The following is an 18,899-nucleotide window of genomic DNA, read 5'->3' on the forward strand; positions in this document are numbered from 1 at the left end:
TTTTGGCCACAGGAACTTTATTGGGCTACATGTAGTTATGCTGGCGTTGTATTTCTCCCTTGATTTTTCTTTTTTACCGGTAGCCTGAAGTTTTCATTATAAACCTGTAAAAACACTTGAAAAATGAAAAATCAGTTTTAAAGTACTAATTACTTGCCTGCACTTGCTGTTTTTTCTTTTTTGTTCACCAAATGGTGCACTTTGTCTGTGGAGAAGATGAAGAATTTTTCAGTAATGCCACTGCAACTGGATTACCCCTCTCTTTTAGATATGCGCAGTACTCCATGGCCATTTAACTGTCCTGGGCTGGAGACTAAAAATGCTCCCCCACATATACTCATCATTCCCCTCCCTGTTCCACTCCATCTCAGATCAGGAAGGGGGGGAAAGCCTTGTCCTCAGCTTGCTTCTTTCTTTCTTTAGTACGTTGATTACAGATGATGAACAAAACGAAAGCATGCCTAACTTCATGTACAATCAAAAGATATGCAGCATGCAAGGTATTTTCAAAGACACAAATGGGAGTTTAATCCCATTGACTTTCCAGTAGGAGTTGGGTGTCTTACTACACTTTGTCTTTGAAAATCTTCCCCTAAGCTAGGCCGCTCACAGTATTTTGCCTTGAAACCAACAGTCAGTCCAATTAATCAAAGACTCCTCAAGGGGTTATGGTGAAAAAACTGACCAGCTAAAAGGAAAATATTGTATTGAAAACCTATCTGTGAATTCTGTTCCTCCCTCCCTCTCGATCACTGGATTTTAGTAGTTGTTGTTGTTATGATTGCCTATCCAGCCCACAGCAATGCTTGCTGTATTTCCCCATTTGTCAACCAAACTGGACTATAATAGCGCACACCATTTTGTTTCCTTTCAGTAATTTAGCTAGAACAATATTAGCTGCTTCAAAGTACTCATTCTGTACACTCATGAAGTCTGTGGCCAGTGAGCATAAGAGTGGCACAAATACTGAGGACTTGTTTTTCTGTTGTCTGTGAAAACCGTAACACACATGGCAAACAAGGCTAAAAGAGCTGCTGCCTTCTCATGCCATTGGACTCCCACAGGTCACTTCAGCAAGTCAAGTGCCCAGCTGTAACTGTGATAGGTAGGACTTGGGAAGTATCCCTTTTTATAGTTTGTGAACCCTCTAGTTCCCTTTCGGGTGCAATTTGCAAGATGGCATCTCTCTATTGCCACATGGAAACTTGAGTTGCTGATTGGCAACAAGGGAGGCAAGAGGATTATTACAGGGGATTCAGTTGTTCAGATTAGAACCCTGGGCAGTACTCCTCTATTTTATGTTACTCCCCCACAAGCAGGCCCTTCTTACCAATACCGATGTTCTCGATGTTAATTTCCTAGAACCGACTGAAGCAGTGTAGAATCTTATAGGTAGTGACACTGGCACCTCTGAGAGAAATAATATAGCATTAGAGAACGCCAATATCAGTAGAACTGATAACATTATCTCACCCACCTTGTTTCTAACACTCATATCTTTTACTGGATCAGCTTCTGTTGCTGGAAGGGAAAAGCTTTTGAGCTGCACACAGCTCTTCCTCAGATCAGCTAATAATATGTAACAACTCATGAGTGTTTACATATTCTAATAACTCAAGAGAGGTTCTGCTATTGGACAACAAGAATTTCCTGGGGCTGTTCAGGACAGTTGGCATGATTTCCAAAACTCAATCGCAAAAAAGGAATCAGTCTTTAAAATAATAACTTGGCATTACGACAGCACCTTTCATTTGTGATTTCACAGTGCTTTACAGACATGTAGTATGAGCAAGTGGTAGCATTATCCCCATATGCAATATGGGGAAACTGAGGCACAGAGGTTAAATTACTTGCCCAAAATTACGTAGTGAGTTGGTGACGAAGCTGGGAAGAAAACCCAACTCTTTTGACTCATAGTCCGACTACTGGACACACAAACTTTCAAAAAGATCAGAGGGGCAAAATACAAGTCTGAACTCCTAGTTCTGTTACTACTTTTCTTGTTGTCAAGTGGGAATTGATGTCCACTAGAAGAAGAAATCTTCCAGGTGCAAGCTTAGAATTCTCAGCACGCAAAACTGCAGTGGAGGAAGCCAACTCTCACCTGGGACAAAAATGGCACCTAAGGAAGGATTTCCTTAAGGGCAGTTGGGTCCTATAAGTAATTTGTTTGACAGGAAATTAGGATTATTGTTCCTAATTTTGTCTAAGTGTGACTATCATTGCAGCTCAACAAAGTTGAAGACTGTAGAAAGCTCAGAGGTTTTCTTCCTCTGCTTGAATTTTCTTGCCTTCATTTTCTGTGTGTTTTACACCACAAAATCAGAATGATCAAACCATGTCTTGACTCGGCCCTCAAGAATGGAATCTTGGGCAACAGTGACCATACTCCCTCAGTGCCTTGCTCACACTATAAAAGAATTCATGCTTGGAGTGTCAGAAGTATCACTTCTAGGGGTTTTATTTTCTTCTGCATTTTCTTCCAGACATCCAGTGGTCCAATTTTTATCTTTATATCTTTCTTTCAAGGAAAAAGCTTCTTTCCTCCAGTTATTAAAGGTAGATAAGGGTTTTTTTTACTCTGAAGTTATTACAGTTCTTTCTGTATATGCAATCCATTCCTGCTTCTCATCTGTGATTCTCAGAGTAGCTGAGATACCTCTCCTGATAGATTAGGAGAAGCTATTTCTAGCCTCCTAGAACATATGAAGTCAGGAAACAATTGTTACACAATAGGATATTTGCTTCACTGCATTTTACATTTCACTGTACATGAACATCACTATTGGTAACTGATGACCAGTTCCTTTGTGTGAGTAGAATAGAAGCACTACAGCCAGCATATTTCAAGTTTGTGGGAACGGACTCTAGCCCCAGAATTTGTTCATCTCTTCTTAGAAGACCACTATCCCATGATCATGTTGTGACTTGTGGTTTATAAATAATATATGCTGGAATGTCATTTCCAAGAGCCTATTTCCAAAACAAACTTATCGTAACCAGAGTTCCCATAATTAGGTAAGGGACAAGACCAGAGAATCCCATGAAGTCCACTAACAACTTTGTCTTGCCCATCTATTTAAAGGGAAAGGCCCTCCAGTGCAATGGTGATGGGGTCTAGTAGAAAATCCTGAGGGAGAGAAATCTGAATTCATTTGGGTAGTAGTATAAGTGCTGCTCTTTGACCATTTAATATAGTGTCAAAAATGAAACTCCCTGAATCAGGTGCATGTAATTCTAGACATACCTTTGTCTGTGACTATTTTATGCATGTGTTGAAATTGGCCACATGCAATTCTCCAGTCAGATGGCTAATTGGCAGACATGTGAGTAGATACCCATTTGTGTGCACACAAATCAGTATTTTCATATGATTGCGTATGACTAAGTTTGCCTAATGAAGGGGAATAACATGAATAGCACAAAAGAAACTCAAATTACAGTTGTGTTTTTGCAGAAGGAAACAAGAAATGTGTAGGTATGAATGTTGATGTGGTTTATAATTAATGCTTAAAAAGCGATAGCTGTTACGATGTGAGAGGAGACAAAGAAGCAGCATATATATATGTGTGGGTGTGTGTGTGTATATATGTGTGTATATGTATAAAAATACTGTAAATATGTTAAATTTTTCTTCCTTTTTATTTATTTGTTTTATTAGTGAACTTTTGCAAGATTTGAAAAACTGTGAAAATGACCCTGTGGCTATTGCAGAATGTTTTGTTTCCAAGGTAAGTGATAAAAATCTTATTTCTGAAAAGAATCTTCATCAGAACACCTTGCCACTGTATGCAAAATTAAGATGAACCTATTAACTTCTGAATACCTAAACTTGATTTTTGGTGGTGATTTCAACAAGATAATCCTTGCAGAACAAAATAGAGGGGAAGAATCACTTTTCTGTCCATTGGGTTCCATGGGCACCATTTTTGGATCACTGTTCATACTTTTTTCCCTTTTTTAAAAGCTGGGTGATTGTATAATTGGCCAGCAACTGGGTAATGGTCAGATGGGTAAGCAGCCTTGGAAGCTTTTTGGAATGTGAAGTCTTAGCAAGCAAAATCCCAGGAAGTCCTAACTTCATCCAGATAATTACAGACAATTACAAGCAAAAACGGAACTAAACAAAAACACAAGTAAACGACAAATGCAAAGTACTCCACTTAGGAAGGAACAATCAGTTGCACACATACAAAATGGGAAATGACTGCCTAGGAAGGGATCTGGGGGTCATAGACTTAAATGAGAGTCAAAAGCGTAACACTGTTGCCAAAAAAAAGCAAACATCGTTCTGGGATGGATTAGCAAGAGCATTGTAAGACACGACACAAGAAGTAATTCTTTGGCTCTACTTCATGCTCATTAGGCCTCAGCTGGGATATTGTGTCAAGTTCTGGGCACCACATTTCAGGAAAGATGTGGACAAATTGGAGAAAGTCCAGAGAAGAGCAACAAAAATGATTAAAGGCCTAGAAAACATGACCTATGAGGGAAGGTTAAACAAACCCAATTTTTTCAGTTTGGAGAAAAAAGAATGAGGGGGGACATAAGTTTTTACAAGGAGGAAAAATTGTTCTCGTTAACCTCTGGGGATAGGATAAGAGGCAATGGATTTAAATTGTAGCAAGGGCAGTTTAGGTTGGACATTAGGAGAAACTTCTAACTGTCAGGATAGCTAAGCACTGGAATAAATTGCATAGGAAGGTTGTGGAATCGCCATCATTTGAGATTTGTGAGGACAGACACCTGTCAGGGATGGCCCAGATAATGCTTGGTCCTGCCTTGAGTGCAGAGGACTGGACTAGAAGACCTATCAAGGTCCCTTCCAGTCCTACAATTCTATGATTCTAAACCAAATTACCCCACCATTCGGTTTTTGTAGGGGTAGAATTCAGTACGGTCATCTCTGGTTATGTCTTAGTAGATTCCAGTAGTCAGTTCTGGGTCTCTAGTATCTTACAAGCCTATATCATGGAGATAAAACTGCCTCATTAAAGAATTGCATGTGCTGGATAGGTTCATTTGGGACTCTGGTGATCTATTGATCCAAAATGTGCTACAAAGCAAGAACTCTGATCTGAAATAAACATGGAAAGGGACATTTATCGCATTAAACATCATGGGTTGGATCCTTAGGTGGTATAAATTGGCCAAGTGTCATTGCCTTCAGTAGAGCTATGCTGATTTACACAAGCTCTGGATCTGGTGCCATACATTTTAAAAAAAATTACTTCCCACTGTTTTCATATTTTGTTTACTTTTTGTATTTCATTAAGCTTTGGAAATGAAAGTAGACTATTCAGTTTAGCTGAGTTTTGGTTTTAGGAAGTCAGTTTCACTTTCAGGCTCTCAAACGCAATGTGATGCTCCAGCATTTGAGGGCACAGGATGCAGGAGATTATTTGTTGTAAAAATCCTGTGTTTATTGGACTGATAATATTATATTCATGAAAATATGTATGGTGTTAGGGCTGACGTGTGTCTGCGTTTAATAAGCTTCATTTTGCAAAATATAATTTTGGTCCAAATTTGACCATACTCAGTCCCTTTGAACTTGAACTCACCACATGACTGTGCTAAATAAAATTTGCCACAAAACAATTTTGCTTTCATTGCATAATCATATATACAAAGGAAAATAGGCTCACAGTCACACAGTACTTGATCATTTGAATTTCACCTAGAAAACATTCAGCCTTTAAAAATAAGTGCAAATGCATGATTTGATACAACTGCTTTGAGAACTGTGAACTTGTTAGCACATTTTCAGCAAAGACTAGTAATTGTGGATTTGAATCTTTATCTTAGTAAACAAAATACAGGCTGCCCATAGTAAATAAATATAGACTAAAACAGCAGCTTAGGTTTGTTGGCCTCAACATGCCTTGGATAGTAAACTAGCTGATAATGTAAAAATCACTAACTGACAAAAGAAACATGCAAAGCTATGACACTACGTAAATATTTAATAATAACTTACAATATTTAAATAAAAACCTGTTCATACTACCTTGTATTTTATTGCTAGAAGCTGTCAATGGTTTGGCAAGGGACAAAAGATCATTTTCTATATATTTTTAGCTATCTCACAGTTTGCCAATGGGTCATTTGTTCACAGGTCATAAATAGAATTTAAAAAATCATGAAGGATTGAGACTAACAATATTTTAATACACTGTGGGCCAGATCCTCACCTGGTATGAAGTGGTGTAGTTCCATTGAAGCTAGTGCAACAATGCCAGCTTACACCAACTGTGGTTCCTGCTTGTATATCTAGAAGGAGAAGTATGTTAACTTCAGTACATTAGTTTTCTGAAACATTTTGGCTTTTGCTAATAACTGTAATCAGAGGCTGATAAAAGGCTTCCATTGCAAGCTTAACTATGGCTTAATTACAGGTTTCAGAGTAACAGTCATGTTAGTCTGTATTTGCAAAAAGAAAAGGAGTACTTGTGGCACCTTAGAGACTAACCAATTTATTTGAGCATAAGCTTTCGTGAGCTACAGCTCATGTCATTGGAGTGCGTTTATATATTTTCTTGCCAGCTCCTACTCTCTCATTTTCATTGTAAGGATGCCAATGTAATTAGAAGACTGACTTCAGTATTCCACACATTTAAGTGAGGAGTTGTCATAGAGTGTTTAATTCTGGCACTCTGGACTTCTCACTCAGCACCCGGAAATTTAGAACGTACGCTTCTGAAACACCACCAGCAACTTAATGGGGATGGGGAGACTTGCTTTTAATTTGCAAGATCATTAACAAAAGAGGAGAAGCAGGCAGTTGACTTTAGCATATCAGCACCACAAATGCTTACACTCTGACACTATCTTTTACCTTTTTTCTTTTAAAGTGCTTTTTATGTATATATATATATATAAAGCCACACAGCAGCAAGAGTTGAGAGAGGATTGGAGAGGATGTTTTTGCCTGATGTTAGGTGTAGGAGACATCCTGTTCCAAATAAAATTTGACAGTATTCGCCTTGTGTGTTACTCTTGGGTGGAGCTAAGCATAAGCAAAGTATAGTTGAGGTGTACAGGTTGTTCTATTGCATCTGAAATCCTTGCTGAATTGACTGAGGTTTTTCTTACAGGTGGCACTGAGGTAGCCAAGGCTTGTTGATTAAGGAGGCTTCATAGTCCATGTAAGGAGCTTTTTTGGGTTGGTGAGGGAACACACACACTTCCTGGCAACTGTGGGCCCATACAAGGTGATTTCAGACTCCAAGCAGAGATGACTACTGTGACAAAGTTCCTCCTCTACCTTGGTGGGTCCTGCACTTACTGGCAGATAAGCTTGCCTCAGAGATGCATGGCAGCCCTCAGTATGGCCACTTCCATGGCTCAAATCTGCCATTCACTCAGATAACCTCATCACTGGCCAGCATGGGGGAAAAGAGAAGAACCACCCCCGCAGTCTCTGCCGATCCACCACGTAGGTCAGGGAACAGCCCAGAGACCTTCCCCTCTGGTGGAACCCACAGTCCAGGTCAACTCCTCCTGTGTCCGACCAGGAGTTGGGATGTTTGGGGGAACCCGGGCCTGCCCTCTACTCCAGGTTTCAGCCCAGGGCCCTGTGGATTGCAGCTGTCTAGTGCCTCCTGTAACTGCTACAACTCCATGGGCTACAACTCCATGGCCTCCTCCCAACACCACCTTTATCCTCACCACAGGACCTTCCTCCTGGTGTCTGATAACGCTTGTATTCCTCAGTCCTCCAGCAGCACGTCCTCTCACTCCCAGCTCCTCATGCACCTTTCCCAAACTGAAGTGAGGTCCTTTTTAAACCCAGGTGCCCTGATTAGCCAGCCTGCCCTAATTGATTCTAGCAGCTTTTTCTTAATTGGCTCCAGGTGTCCTAATTAGCCTGCCTGCCTTAACTGGTTCCAGCAAGTTCCTGCTTGTTCTGGAACAGCCCCTGTCACCTTACCCAGGGAAAAGGGATCTCCTTAATCTGGGACTAATATATCTGCCTTTTATCACTCTTCTGTAGCCATCTGGCCAGACCCTGTCACATATCCCTGCACTCTGCTCAACAACACGAGGTTGGGCAACTTGGGACGTCAGGCAGTGTACCCGTGGCAAACCATCTGCATTGCCATGGTGGCTTCCAGCCCGGTGTTGTACGGTGAATTGAAAAGGTTGTAGGGACAAGAACCATCTGGTCACCCTTGTGTTCTTCTCTTTATTTCGCTGCATCCACTGGAGGTGCATGGTCAGTCACAAGGATAAATCGTCGTCACAGATGATAATAACATAGTGTTTCCATGGCCATTTCACAGCTAGGCACTCTCTCTCAACCACGGCATACTTCTGCTCTCTCGGGAGGAGTCTCCTGCTGAGGTAGAGGATTGGGTGTTCTTCGTCTCCGACCATCTGCGATAGGACAGCTCCCAATCCTACTTCAGATGCATCTGTCTGTAAAATGAATTTTGTTGAAATCTGGGGCTATAAGCACAGGGTTACTGCAGAGGGCTGTGTGTAGATCCACGCATGCTTTCTCTGCGGCATCTGTCCACTTCACCATGTCTGGACCACAGGCTTTTATCAGGTCTGTCAGGGGACTTGCTCTGGTGGCGAAATGGGGAATAAATCGTCGGTAGTACCCCACCACACCCAGGAATGCCCGGACTTCTTTTTTCCAATTCGGACGGGGCCAATTTTGGATAGCCTCCAGTTTGTTTAGTTGGGGCTTGACAATGCCCCTTCCTACAATGTAGCCAAGGTATTTAGCCTTGGCTAGCCCTATAGCCCACTTGGCTGGATTAGCTGTAAGGCCAGCCTGTCTTAGGATGTCCAGGATTCCTTCCACCTTTTCCAAGTGGGTCTCCCAGTGGGTGGTATGGATAATTATGTCATCCATGTATGCAGCTGCAAACTGGTATGGGGCCGCAGGAGCTTGTCCATAAGACGCTGGAAGATGGCAGGTGCCCCATGCAGTCCAAAAGGAAGAACAGTATATTGAAACAGACCCTCTGGTGTAGAGACTGCCATCTTTTCTTTTGCATCTCGGGCAACGGGAATCTGCCAGTATCCCTTTGTTAAATCAAGGGTGGTCAAAAATCGGGCATTGCCCAGGCGGTCAACTAACTCATCAATGCAGGATATGGGGTATGCATCAAATTTGACTATCTTGTTCAGCAGGCGAAAGTCATTACAAAACCTAGTGGTGCCATCAGGTTTGGGCACCAACACAATCGGGCTCGACCATTGACTGTGGGATTCTTCAGTGACTCCTAGTTCCAACACCCTTTTTACCTCTGCCTTGATCGTCTCCCTTTTTGCCACTGGGACCCGGTAGGCCCTTAATTTTACCTTTGTCCCAGGGTCTGTGATAATGTGGTGATATGCTTCGGTGGTCCGGCCTGGTTTGGTTGAAAACACATCCTGGTACTGGCTGATCATCTCAGTTCCTTCTTCTTCCTGTTCGGTGTCAGATCAGGGGATATCCTGATCTGCTCATGTAGGTTATTTCCCTGGATTGGAGCCTCTTGGACCACCACACTGACCTCTCGCTGGTGCCAAGGTTTCAAGAGATTAATGTGATAAATCTGTTCTTGTTTCCAGCATCCTGGCTGCTGCACCTTGTAGGTTACTTCCCCCACGGGTTCAATCACCTCATGGGCCCCTGCCATTGGGCCAGAAGCTTGCTTTCTGCCATGGGTACCAACACCATCACCCGATCCCCTGGTTGGAACTGTCGGACTTTTGCCTGGCGATTGTAATGAGTTTGCTGAGCCTCCTGCGTCTTTTCTAAATGTTCCTGTACAATAGGGGTGACCTGGGCTATCCAGTCTCGCATCTGCAATATATGTTCAATTATATTTCTCCCCTCATTGGGTTCTTCTTCCCAGATCTCTTTGGCGATATCTAGTATGCCACAGGGATGATGCCCATATAATAACTCAAAGGGAGAAAACCCAGTTGAGGCCTGAGGTACCTCCCAGATGGCGAACATAAGGTAAGGGAGTAGGGTGTCCCAATCCTTCCCATCCCGACTTACCACCTTCCTTATCATAGCCTTGAAGTTTCGGTTAAATCTTTCTACCAGCCCATCGGTCTGTGGATGACAGACTGAAGTTCTCAGGGTATATATATGGAGCAGCGTACAGAGGTCCTTCATTAGCTTTGACATAAGTATGGTTCCTTGGTCTGTTCATATCTCCTTTGGTAGCCCCACTTGGATAAAGATCCCCACCAGCTCTTTGGCTATCATTTTAGAGGCCGCGTTCCACAGGGGGATGGCTTCTGGGTAGCGAGTAGCATAGTCCAAAACAACCAGTATATATTGGTGGCCCTGAGTCATCTTCTCCAAGACGACTTCTGAGAAGACGACTCAGGGCCACCAATATATACTGGTTGTTTTGGACTATGCTACTCGCTACCCAGAAGCCGTCCCCCTGTGGAACGCGGCCTCTAAAATGATAGCCAAAGAGCTGGTGGGGATCTTTACCCAAGTGGGGCTACCAAAGGCCCACTAGATCCATGGCTATTCGCTCTATGATGGGAAGGGGTACTAAGGGTGCCCTCAAGTGGAGACGGAGACTGTGCAGCTGACACTCTGGGCAGGACGCACAGTACCTCTGCACTTCTTCATGTACTCCGGGCCAGAAGAATCATCGTAGGACTCGTGCCAGGGTCTTCTCTACCCCCAAATGCCCCCCAAAAAGATGACTATGGGCAAGATTTAATACAGTGTTCTGGTGTTTTTGAGGTACTAGACTCTGTACCTTCTGCCCCTGTACTGGTGCAACCCAGTACAAGAGATCCTTCATTCTGAAGTAGGGTCCTGGTCCCTGGGTTTTCCCTTCCACGGGGACCCCATCTATTTCGGTCACTTCCTTCCTAATGTTGTCATACCTTGGGTCTTCAGCCTGGTCCCGTCCAAAATTTCCTCTCCTGGGGCTAATCTGCCCAACATCTAAGGGGCCGGTCTCTGTTGCCTCTGCTGGTTCAGAGGTGTTAGGGTGGGAGTCAGACTCGGGTGCTTCTTCCTCCTGGGCGGCCTCCTTTTCAGCTGCTTGGGTCTGCCTACCTACGAGAGCGACCCTCTGGCTTTGGGTCAGTATTCGGATTCTCAAGGCCTTAGCTACCCTTCTTTCCCTTTTCATCTTTCTACCCTGTCTGGGAGTGGAGAACAAATCTGGGGATATTTCAGAGAAGACTGGGGGTTGACAATCTACTGTGAATGCCTCACTAATTTCAGGGTTCCCCTCTTTCTCCAATCCCCCTACTGGGAGTAAGTCTCCAAATCCTGGGAAGTCCCTCCCTATGAGTACTGGGTATGGGAGTTTAGGGACGACACCTGCTGCTACCTCAGTAGTGTTCCCTTGGATCTCGATTTTTACTGGGATGATGGGGTAGTAACTAACTGTCCCATGGACACGTTATCCCCGTACGTTTAGCCTGCAGCAGCTGACTACACTTCACGAGCTTCCCAGAGATAAGTGTGATAGCACTTCCCGAATCAATCAGTGCCGTGGTCTCTACCCCATTTAGTTTCACTGGTCTGGGGTACATATGTGGGGTTAGTGAGACCCCACAAGGTGGATTAGGGAGCATGGGTCTGCCCAGTTCCCCAAGTTGCACTGCATAGGCTCCTCGGCATTGGGACACTGTGCAGCTATGTGTCCCCACTCCCCGCAGGCGTAATATCTGTATGGGGCCCTAGGCATTTCCCAGTCTCTTGGTTTGGGCAGTCTAATATCATGATCCTCTTCCCCCTCCGTGCTCTGACTCTTTGTGGCCTCTGGTGGGCCTTCAGCCCCTCTCTTTTTCCACCTAGGCCCTCCTGGTGGCCCAGTCTTCTGAGCTCTAGGGCGTGGTGCTGCTAGTTTAATCCGGGATGCCTCTTCCTTAACTGGTCGGATCAGCTCCCTCGCCATCCTTCGCCTCTCTACCAGTGCGACAACCTTGTCGTAAGTGGAGGGTTCGTTCTGGCTTACCCAGGCGCGAAGTTCTGGCGGTAGTTCCCTCATGTATCGGTTGGTGACCAGAACCTCTAGCATTTCTTCCAGACTCCAGGACTCAGTTCACAACCACTTTCGTGCGAGATGGATGAGGTCATATAATTGGGACCGTGGGGTTTTGTTTTCCTGATACCTCCACTCGTGATACCGGTGGGCCTGCACTGCAGTCGTTACCCCAGATCTGGCCAGGATCTCTGCTTTCAGCTGGGGGTAGTCTGCCGCAGCCTCTTCAAACAGATCATAGTAGGCCTTCTGGGCCTCCCCACACAGGAATGGGTTGAGGATGCCAGACCACTGATCTCGAGGCCAAACCTCCCGCAGGGCTGTCCTCTCAAAGGCTAGGAGGTATGCCTCTATGTCATCCTCCCGTGTCATTTCCTGCAGGCAATTGCTGGCCCGTCTGATCTGCGTCCCATCATGGCCATGGTTCATCTCTGTAAGGGCCTTCACTTGGTTTACCGGTTCCCGCAACATAGTACGGTCTTGAGCGGCCTGGTCCATCAACAAGCGATTGGTCTCATGCTACAGCCGAACCGCCTCCTGTTGGGCAGCTGCCTGGACACGGGTAGCCTCCTCCTGGGCAGCTGTGGCTTGTATCAGTGCCTGCACTACGTCTTCCATTGTGGTTAAAAAAAAAAAATAAACCCTCTCCTTTTTTTTTTTTTTTTTTAAAACAACACCCTCCTTCGTCCACCGCGCTGTGCACACCAAATCCCACCCCTGACACCAGTTGTGACAAAGTTCCTCCTCTACCTTGGTGAGTCCTGCGCTTATTGGCAGATTTGCTTGCCTCAGAGATTCACAGCCATAGATAACCTCATCACTGGCAGCATGGGGAAAAAGAGAAGAACAACCCCTGCAGTCTCTGCTGATCCACCATGTAGGTCGGGGAACAGCCCAGAGACCTCCCCTCTGGTGGAACCCACAGTCCAGGTCAACTCCTCCTGTGTCTGATCAGGAGTTGGGAGGTTTGGGGGGAACCCGGGCCCATCCTCTACTCCAGGTTCCAGCCCAGGGCCCTGTGGATTGCAGCTGTCTAGAGTGCCTCCTGTAACCGCTACAGCTCCCTGGACTACTTCCCCATGGCCTCCTCCCAACACCACCTTTCTCCCAGTGTCTGATAACACTTGTAATCCTTAGTCCTCCAGTAGCACATCCTCTCACTCCCAGCTCCTCACACGCCTCTCCCAAACTGAAGTGAGGTCCTTTTTAAACCCAGGTGCCCTGATTAGCCAGCCTGCCCTAATTGATTCTAGCAGCTTTTTCTTAATTGGCTCCAGGTGTCCTAATTAGCCTGCCTGCCTTAACTGGTTCCAGCAAGTTCCTGCTTGTTCTGGAACAGCCCCTGTCACCTTACCCAGGGAAAAGGGATCTCCTTAATCTGGGACTAATATATCTGCCTTTTCCAGTGGAGGTGCTCAAGAGATGTCTGTTAGCCAACTGTTGTTTGAACTGGACACCGTGGCAAGGTACTACTGACTTTTATTTCGTACTTGCGTCTTTACTAACAATCCTCAGTGCGGCCAATGAAAAAAATGTAGTTTTGTTGGAATTGAGATCTTTTCAGTAAAATATTATTTTGACTGTTTTTGAGGCAGAACTCTGTAAGGGATATAGTCCAGTTAGTTAGCCGCTGTGTAGGTTCCCCAGTAGTGGGATTCCTCTGGTTTAAAATATTCACAGAAACACATTATTTCATTACTTTGCTGGCTTCCTAACTATTTCTGTGTGCAATGCAAAGTGTTAAGTTTAGTCTTTGTGGTTTGGGCTCTGGGTTATGGGGGGGAGGGGGTGTGTGGGATGGTTATGTCTTCACTGCAAAGTTAGCCTGGGCTGTAGCCCAGGTGCCTCCCTTCCATCCACACAGAAAAACATCTAACCCGACCTTGAGGGTGCTTTAAGCCCAAGCTAACAGGCATGGCTCAGGGTACATGATTTAACTTGGGTTTCACTTCAGCCCGGGCTGGCAACCTACTTGTTTTGCAGCAAGAACACAGGCTAATCAAACCTGGGTGCAGTTAGTCCTCCAGTCCTATCCCACAGTTCTATATGGGCTGTATTTTCTTGTCTAACTGCTCCCTTCATTTGTACTGCATTTTAACCCCACGTTTGTCTGCTCCATTTTTGCTTCACTTTCACAACATTTGCACATAGATACTGTCCAAGAAATCCCTCTGCCATGCTGTCAAAACCTGGCCAAAACCTGGCATCCCCTTCTGGTAAAGCTGTGGCGTGACACCAGTAAGATCTGAAGAAGAGCTCCGTGGTAGTTGAAAAGCTTGTCTTTCTCACCAACAGAAGTTAATATAATAAAAGATATCACCTCACTCACCTTGTCTATCAGTAAGAAATACATTGGGGAAATGTATCCCAAATGACATTTTTGTTTAGTGGGCAGAAAAGAAACAGAGGCAGGAAAGTCACTCAGGTGCTCTATGAATCACTGTGGTTTGCAGACTGAATTCCTTAGGGAGATTCTCATTAAAAGTTCTTGCTGCCCAATTCTGTTTGCTTTCACCTTCAGAACAGTCTGTTTTAGTAATGAGTAACTTTCCTTGGAAGTTATTTACATAAAGTATTGTTCTCGTGTCACTGGCATGGACAGCAGCTCCCTGCTAGGTTAGAGAGACTGAGCACCTGGCAAATGACTAGAGCGGCCCAGTTTAATGCACTGCTAAGAACCATGGGATATTGCACTAGAAATACATCCCAGTTAGATGGGTCTGGTACGAGTAGCACTTTGCAGTGGGAATGTTCCACCTGAGCTAGGCTAACTCGGACTAACTCTGTCATGAAGACATACCCTGGTAGTACAACCCTCTCCCTAGAATCTGTTATAAAGCAGATGATATCAGCTGAGGCATTTGAGCTAACAGGTCTTTACTGTAAATGTAGAGAGACAGGTACCCAAGCAGTCTCAGTGGAGGAACATTCAACTCTGAGATTTTCATCCCAAGCAGGTCCAGGGAGTTTGATTATTTTGGCTTCAGAAGTGCAGTGCAAAGCCGTCTGATCTCTCAGGGACTTCTTGCAAGGGGAAATGGGGGGCGGGAGAGAGGATGAGTACCAGGTCATAATATAAGGGGATTTGATTTGATTATTCGTAGGTCATGTTCTCTTTCTTTAGCTCTGAAGTGAGGTAGATTTTATTTTTCACTAAATTTTGTACGTGTGCTATGAGCCTTGTTGAAAGGCACATTCATGTCTAAAAATAGATAAGTAAATTCTAGGAAAGTTTATATAGTATGGTTGCTTTGCTTTTAACACTATAAGATGTTAATGTTTCTAAGAATTCGGGATTGTTGCATACTATAAATTGCAGATTTATGCCCATAGTCTGACCTCCATCCATATGTTTAGCTCTTGCAAACATCAAAAGGAATTCTGCAACTGATTTAGGAAAGTATATGATGTTGACTGATAGATTTATAGCTTTGAATGAGTCTAAATTATACCATACTGGAGATAAAATGTTCACGGTTCACTATCTACTGGCCTTTCTGCTTACCTAGCTTATTAAAATCTAATGCAGTTATGATACTGCCCTAGTTGTGATGAAATGCATTTGTGAATCCAAAGGTACCTTGAGTATAAAGTGTACAGTCTGGCCCAATTCCGAGGGCAACAGTGTACATGCCACTATTTTTAAAAAGACTTTAAAATGTTGAATGTGTAAGAATTTTCTGTGGTATCTCGCTAGATAAGCAGATAATTTTTATTTTGTCATTAATTTATTTAAAATTTATTTTTATTTTAAATATATAGGTTTGTCCTTCCTTATAGTGAGACTAAAATTTATTATTATTTAAAAAACAGACAACCCTATCTGCCCAAAGCAGAATTTTACCCTGAAAACCAGGACTGTACACAGTTTTCCACATGAGGTCCTACCAATTATTTGTATAATAGCATTAACACTTCCTCTGTCTCTGTTGGAAATGCCTCACCTAATACATTCTAGGATTGCATTTGCCTTTTTCACAGCTGCATAACACTGGTTTTGATTATCCTTCCATTTAATTTAAACTGAATCAACTCATGATCACTCAATCCAAGGAGATTTCTTATAACCAGCTCTTCCATAAAGTTCTCACTACTTACTAGTTTAAAATTGCATCCACCTCTTGTTGATTCAGTGATGATTTGATAAAGAAAACTGTCATCTATCACATCCAGGAACAACTGGGCCATACCAACGTTAGTGGTATTTATTCTCTAATCTATATCTGGGACGTTGGTCTCTCATTATTACGCACATCCCAAAAGTATTTATCTCTCTAATTATATTAGAGAGATCACTATCCATATCAGTCTGACACTGGGAGTCTATAGCAGATCCCTCAACACTATCCCAAAGGACATCTTTTACAATCCTTCCCCAGAGTGTTTTTGACCCAAACAGATTCTGTTTTGTCCATTCTATCACTTCATATTTCTTTACAATGTATTGCTTCATTGATGTATAAAACTATCCCACCATCTTTACCCTTTATTCCAGCACATACTCTTCACTATCTGTGTTCGAGGCATGAGTGTGCTATTCCACCATGTTTCTGTAATCCCTATGATAGCTGGTTTGACCTCCTGCACCAATAGTTCCAGTTCCTCCATTTTATTGCCCAGACTCCTTGCATTCATATACAAGTATTGCAGTCATTTTCCTCAGATTTCACCCAGTTTTCTACCTTGTGGTGTTCCATTATCCCTTACTATATTTTAATTTAGCTGATTTTCCTGCTCCTATTTATTGAAGGGAGGCATGAAGCTTCCACAAATCTCTCTCAAACGTCTTCCCCTCATGTCCTAGTTTAAAGCCCTTCTTCTCAGTTGAACAGAAGAGAAGCATTATGAATTACTGGTCCCAGAAAAGGTTATGTGCTGTACGTAAGTCATGTGGTGATGTTTATAAATTGTATGTTATGATTAAGTGGCCATGGGAATATACTATACTTATAATATTGTAGGATTTCTTGTTATATTTTGCCTTTTCCTACTTGCATTTGATATTTTTTGTATTGTAGTTGTCTGTCTTTAATTGATACTGAATTTCATCATATTTATTGTCTTTATAGCACTCCTGACTTAATGAGAGTGATAGCTAGATTGATTATAATTTTCTTAAGCAACTATTCAGTGTAATGTCTGCTACAGGCTGAGGTTGGGTTGATTCCTAGTTTTTAGCTGAGATGGTTTTTACCCTTAGCTGTTAATTCCAAGCATGTACGTTAATAGGTTATGACACAAGCTCATTGTCTCTGGGTGTGGATACAGGGCATATGTAAACCACCATGAAAACTAGCAGTAACAGCAAAATTAGTCCAAGCATGAAAGACTAAAATAAATTATTGAACTATATCTATGTCAAGACCAAACCAAAGATCAGTAACAGAGATGTGGGGTATTTAGAAGGAAATACCAGATCATAGCACATTAGTGAACAAATGAGTCCTGTGAGAAATATATTCCCCTGGAGAAATTTGGCCTGGAATTAGGATTTTTTTAAAAAAGACATTAAAATCAACTGATAAAAGCTGAAATAATTACTGGGCTGTCCCCAAAATTGACTCCACATATAGGGCCAAAATGCACCACCCTTCTATCATGGTGAGTAGTCCCTAAATTTACAAATAGCTCCAATGGATTCATTGGGGCTACTTGTGAAGTAACATACTACTCAGTGGGAGTAAAGGTGGCACACGCTAGTTTATAGTGAAAGAGACTGGAAGAGGTGAGAGGGGAAGAGAGAAGTAACTGAAGGAAGTGTGGCTGGGAAGACAGGCAACTGAGTGTGCTCGTTCTGTCCAATGACCATTCTAAAACCCATTTATCCCCTGAGAGCCCTCTGCTGAAGTGACGCTGTTCTTAGGACTCTAAATATTACAATTGTGACTTTCTTTCAGCACAGATATTTGGTTTTTGCATTAATAAGCTATAACTGCTCAAAAAGAACCACTCCCGGGGCATGGTGATTGTGTTGCATTGTGTCAGAACAGCTTATGAAGATATCTGTAGTGGAATCTGGGTGTCTTGTTTACGATTCAAGGGTTAAGTCCTGTAATCACAAGGATGGGGAGAGTGATTGCTTCAAAAATATTTTATAGTTACCCAACACTTTTTTTTTCATCCTCAGGATGCCAAAACACTGCATAAATTGCACACCAATAACATGGGATAGAGGGTGACAGTCATACATCACATCAAAATGCAAAAAAAGAATGTTGTTTTTAAGGTCCCATGCAAAATAAAGTGATGATAAGTAGGGGGGAAGTTTTGGAGCAAGCAGGAATGCAAGGGAAACCAGGCTCTGGCACCTAGAACCCAACTGATACAAAAAGCTATTATGAAATTGCATTTTTCAATGGGTGCCAGGTAACCCCACTAAAGTTAGTTAGAAAACAGCTTCAATGGTAACTTCCTGTTTTCATACACACACAATTTTCTGAAACACCCACCTTTGTGGCTAATATTTTCCATGCTTAGTCTCTGCTCAAATGTGAAATTACTTATGACAGTCTGAAAACTGCATACTCAACATGTCCTTAACTCTACAAGTGCACACATGCATGCAAGTTATTCCTTTCTGTCTTTTCTTTATGTAAAGAAAAAAAATTAAATTTAAAAAATATAAAACCAGCAAAATAATTTTAAGGTAGTGACAAAGATGTCAAGGTCAAAATAAAAGATTCATTAGTCAGGAAATTCAGAAGTTAATTGCTTAAGAACATAAGAATGACCGTTCTGGGTCAGACCAATGGTCCATCTAGTCCAGTATCATGTTCTCTGTATGTGTATATATCTTCTTCTTCTATGTTCCATTCTATGCATCTGATGAAGTAGGCTGTAGCCCACAAAAGCTTATGCTCAAATAAATTTATTAGTCTCTAAGGTGCCACAAGTACTTCTGTTATTTATATAGCACTGTTATGT

The 18,899-nt window shown here is 42.9% G+C and overlaps 1 protein-coding gene across 4 annotated transcripts in view; it reads left to right on the forward strand.

The window, feature by feature from the left end:
* The window catches only part of PLEKHG1 (pleckstrin homology and RhoGEF domain containing G1), a 215,895-nt gene that overhangs the window by 166,564 nt on the left and 30,432 nt on the right, over positions 1 to 18,899 (forward strand). For all 4 annotated transcript variants that reach the window (XM_074948609.1, XM_074948610.1, XM_074948611.1 and 1 more), the window contains one exon: positions 3,662 to 3,731. In XM_074948609.1, the coding sequence (XP_074804710.1) occupies positions 3,662 to 3,731 (70 nt within the window). The remainder of the gene's footprint in view (positions 1 to 3,661; positions 3,732 to 18,899) is intronic.

This window comes from Natator depressus, chromosome 3 (genome assembly GCF_965152275.1).
Source record: "Natator depressus isolate rNatDep1 chromosome 3, rNatDep2.hap1, whole genome shotgun sequence".
NCBI classification, from domain to species: domain Eukaryota; kingdom Metazoa; phylum Chordata; order Testudines; family Cheloniidae; genus Natator; species Natator depressus.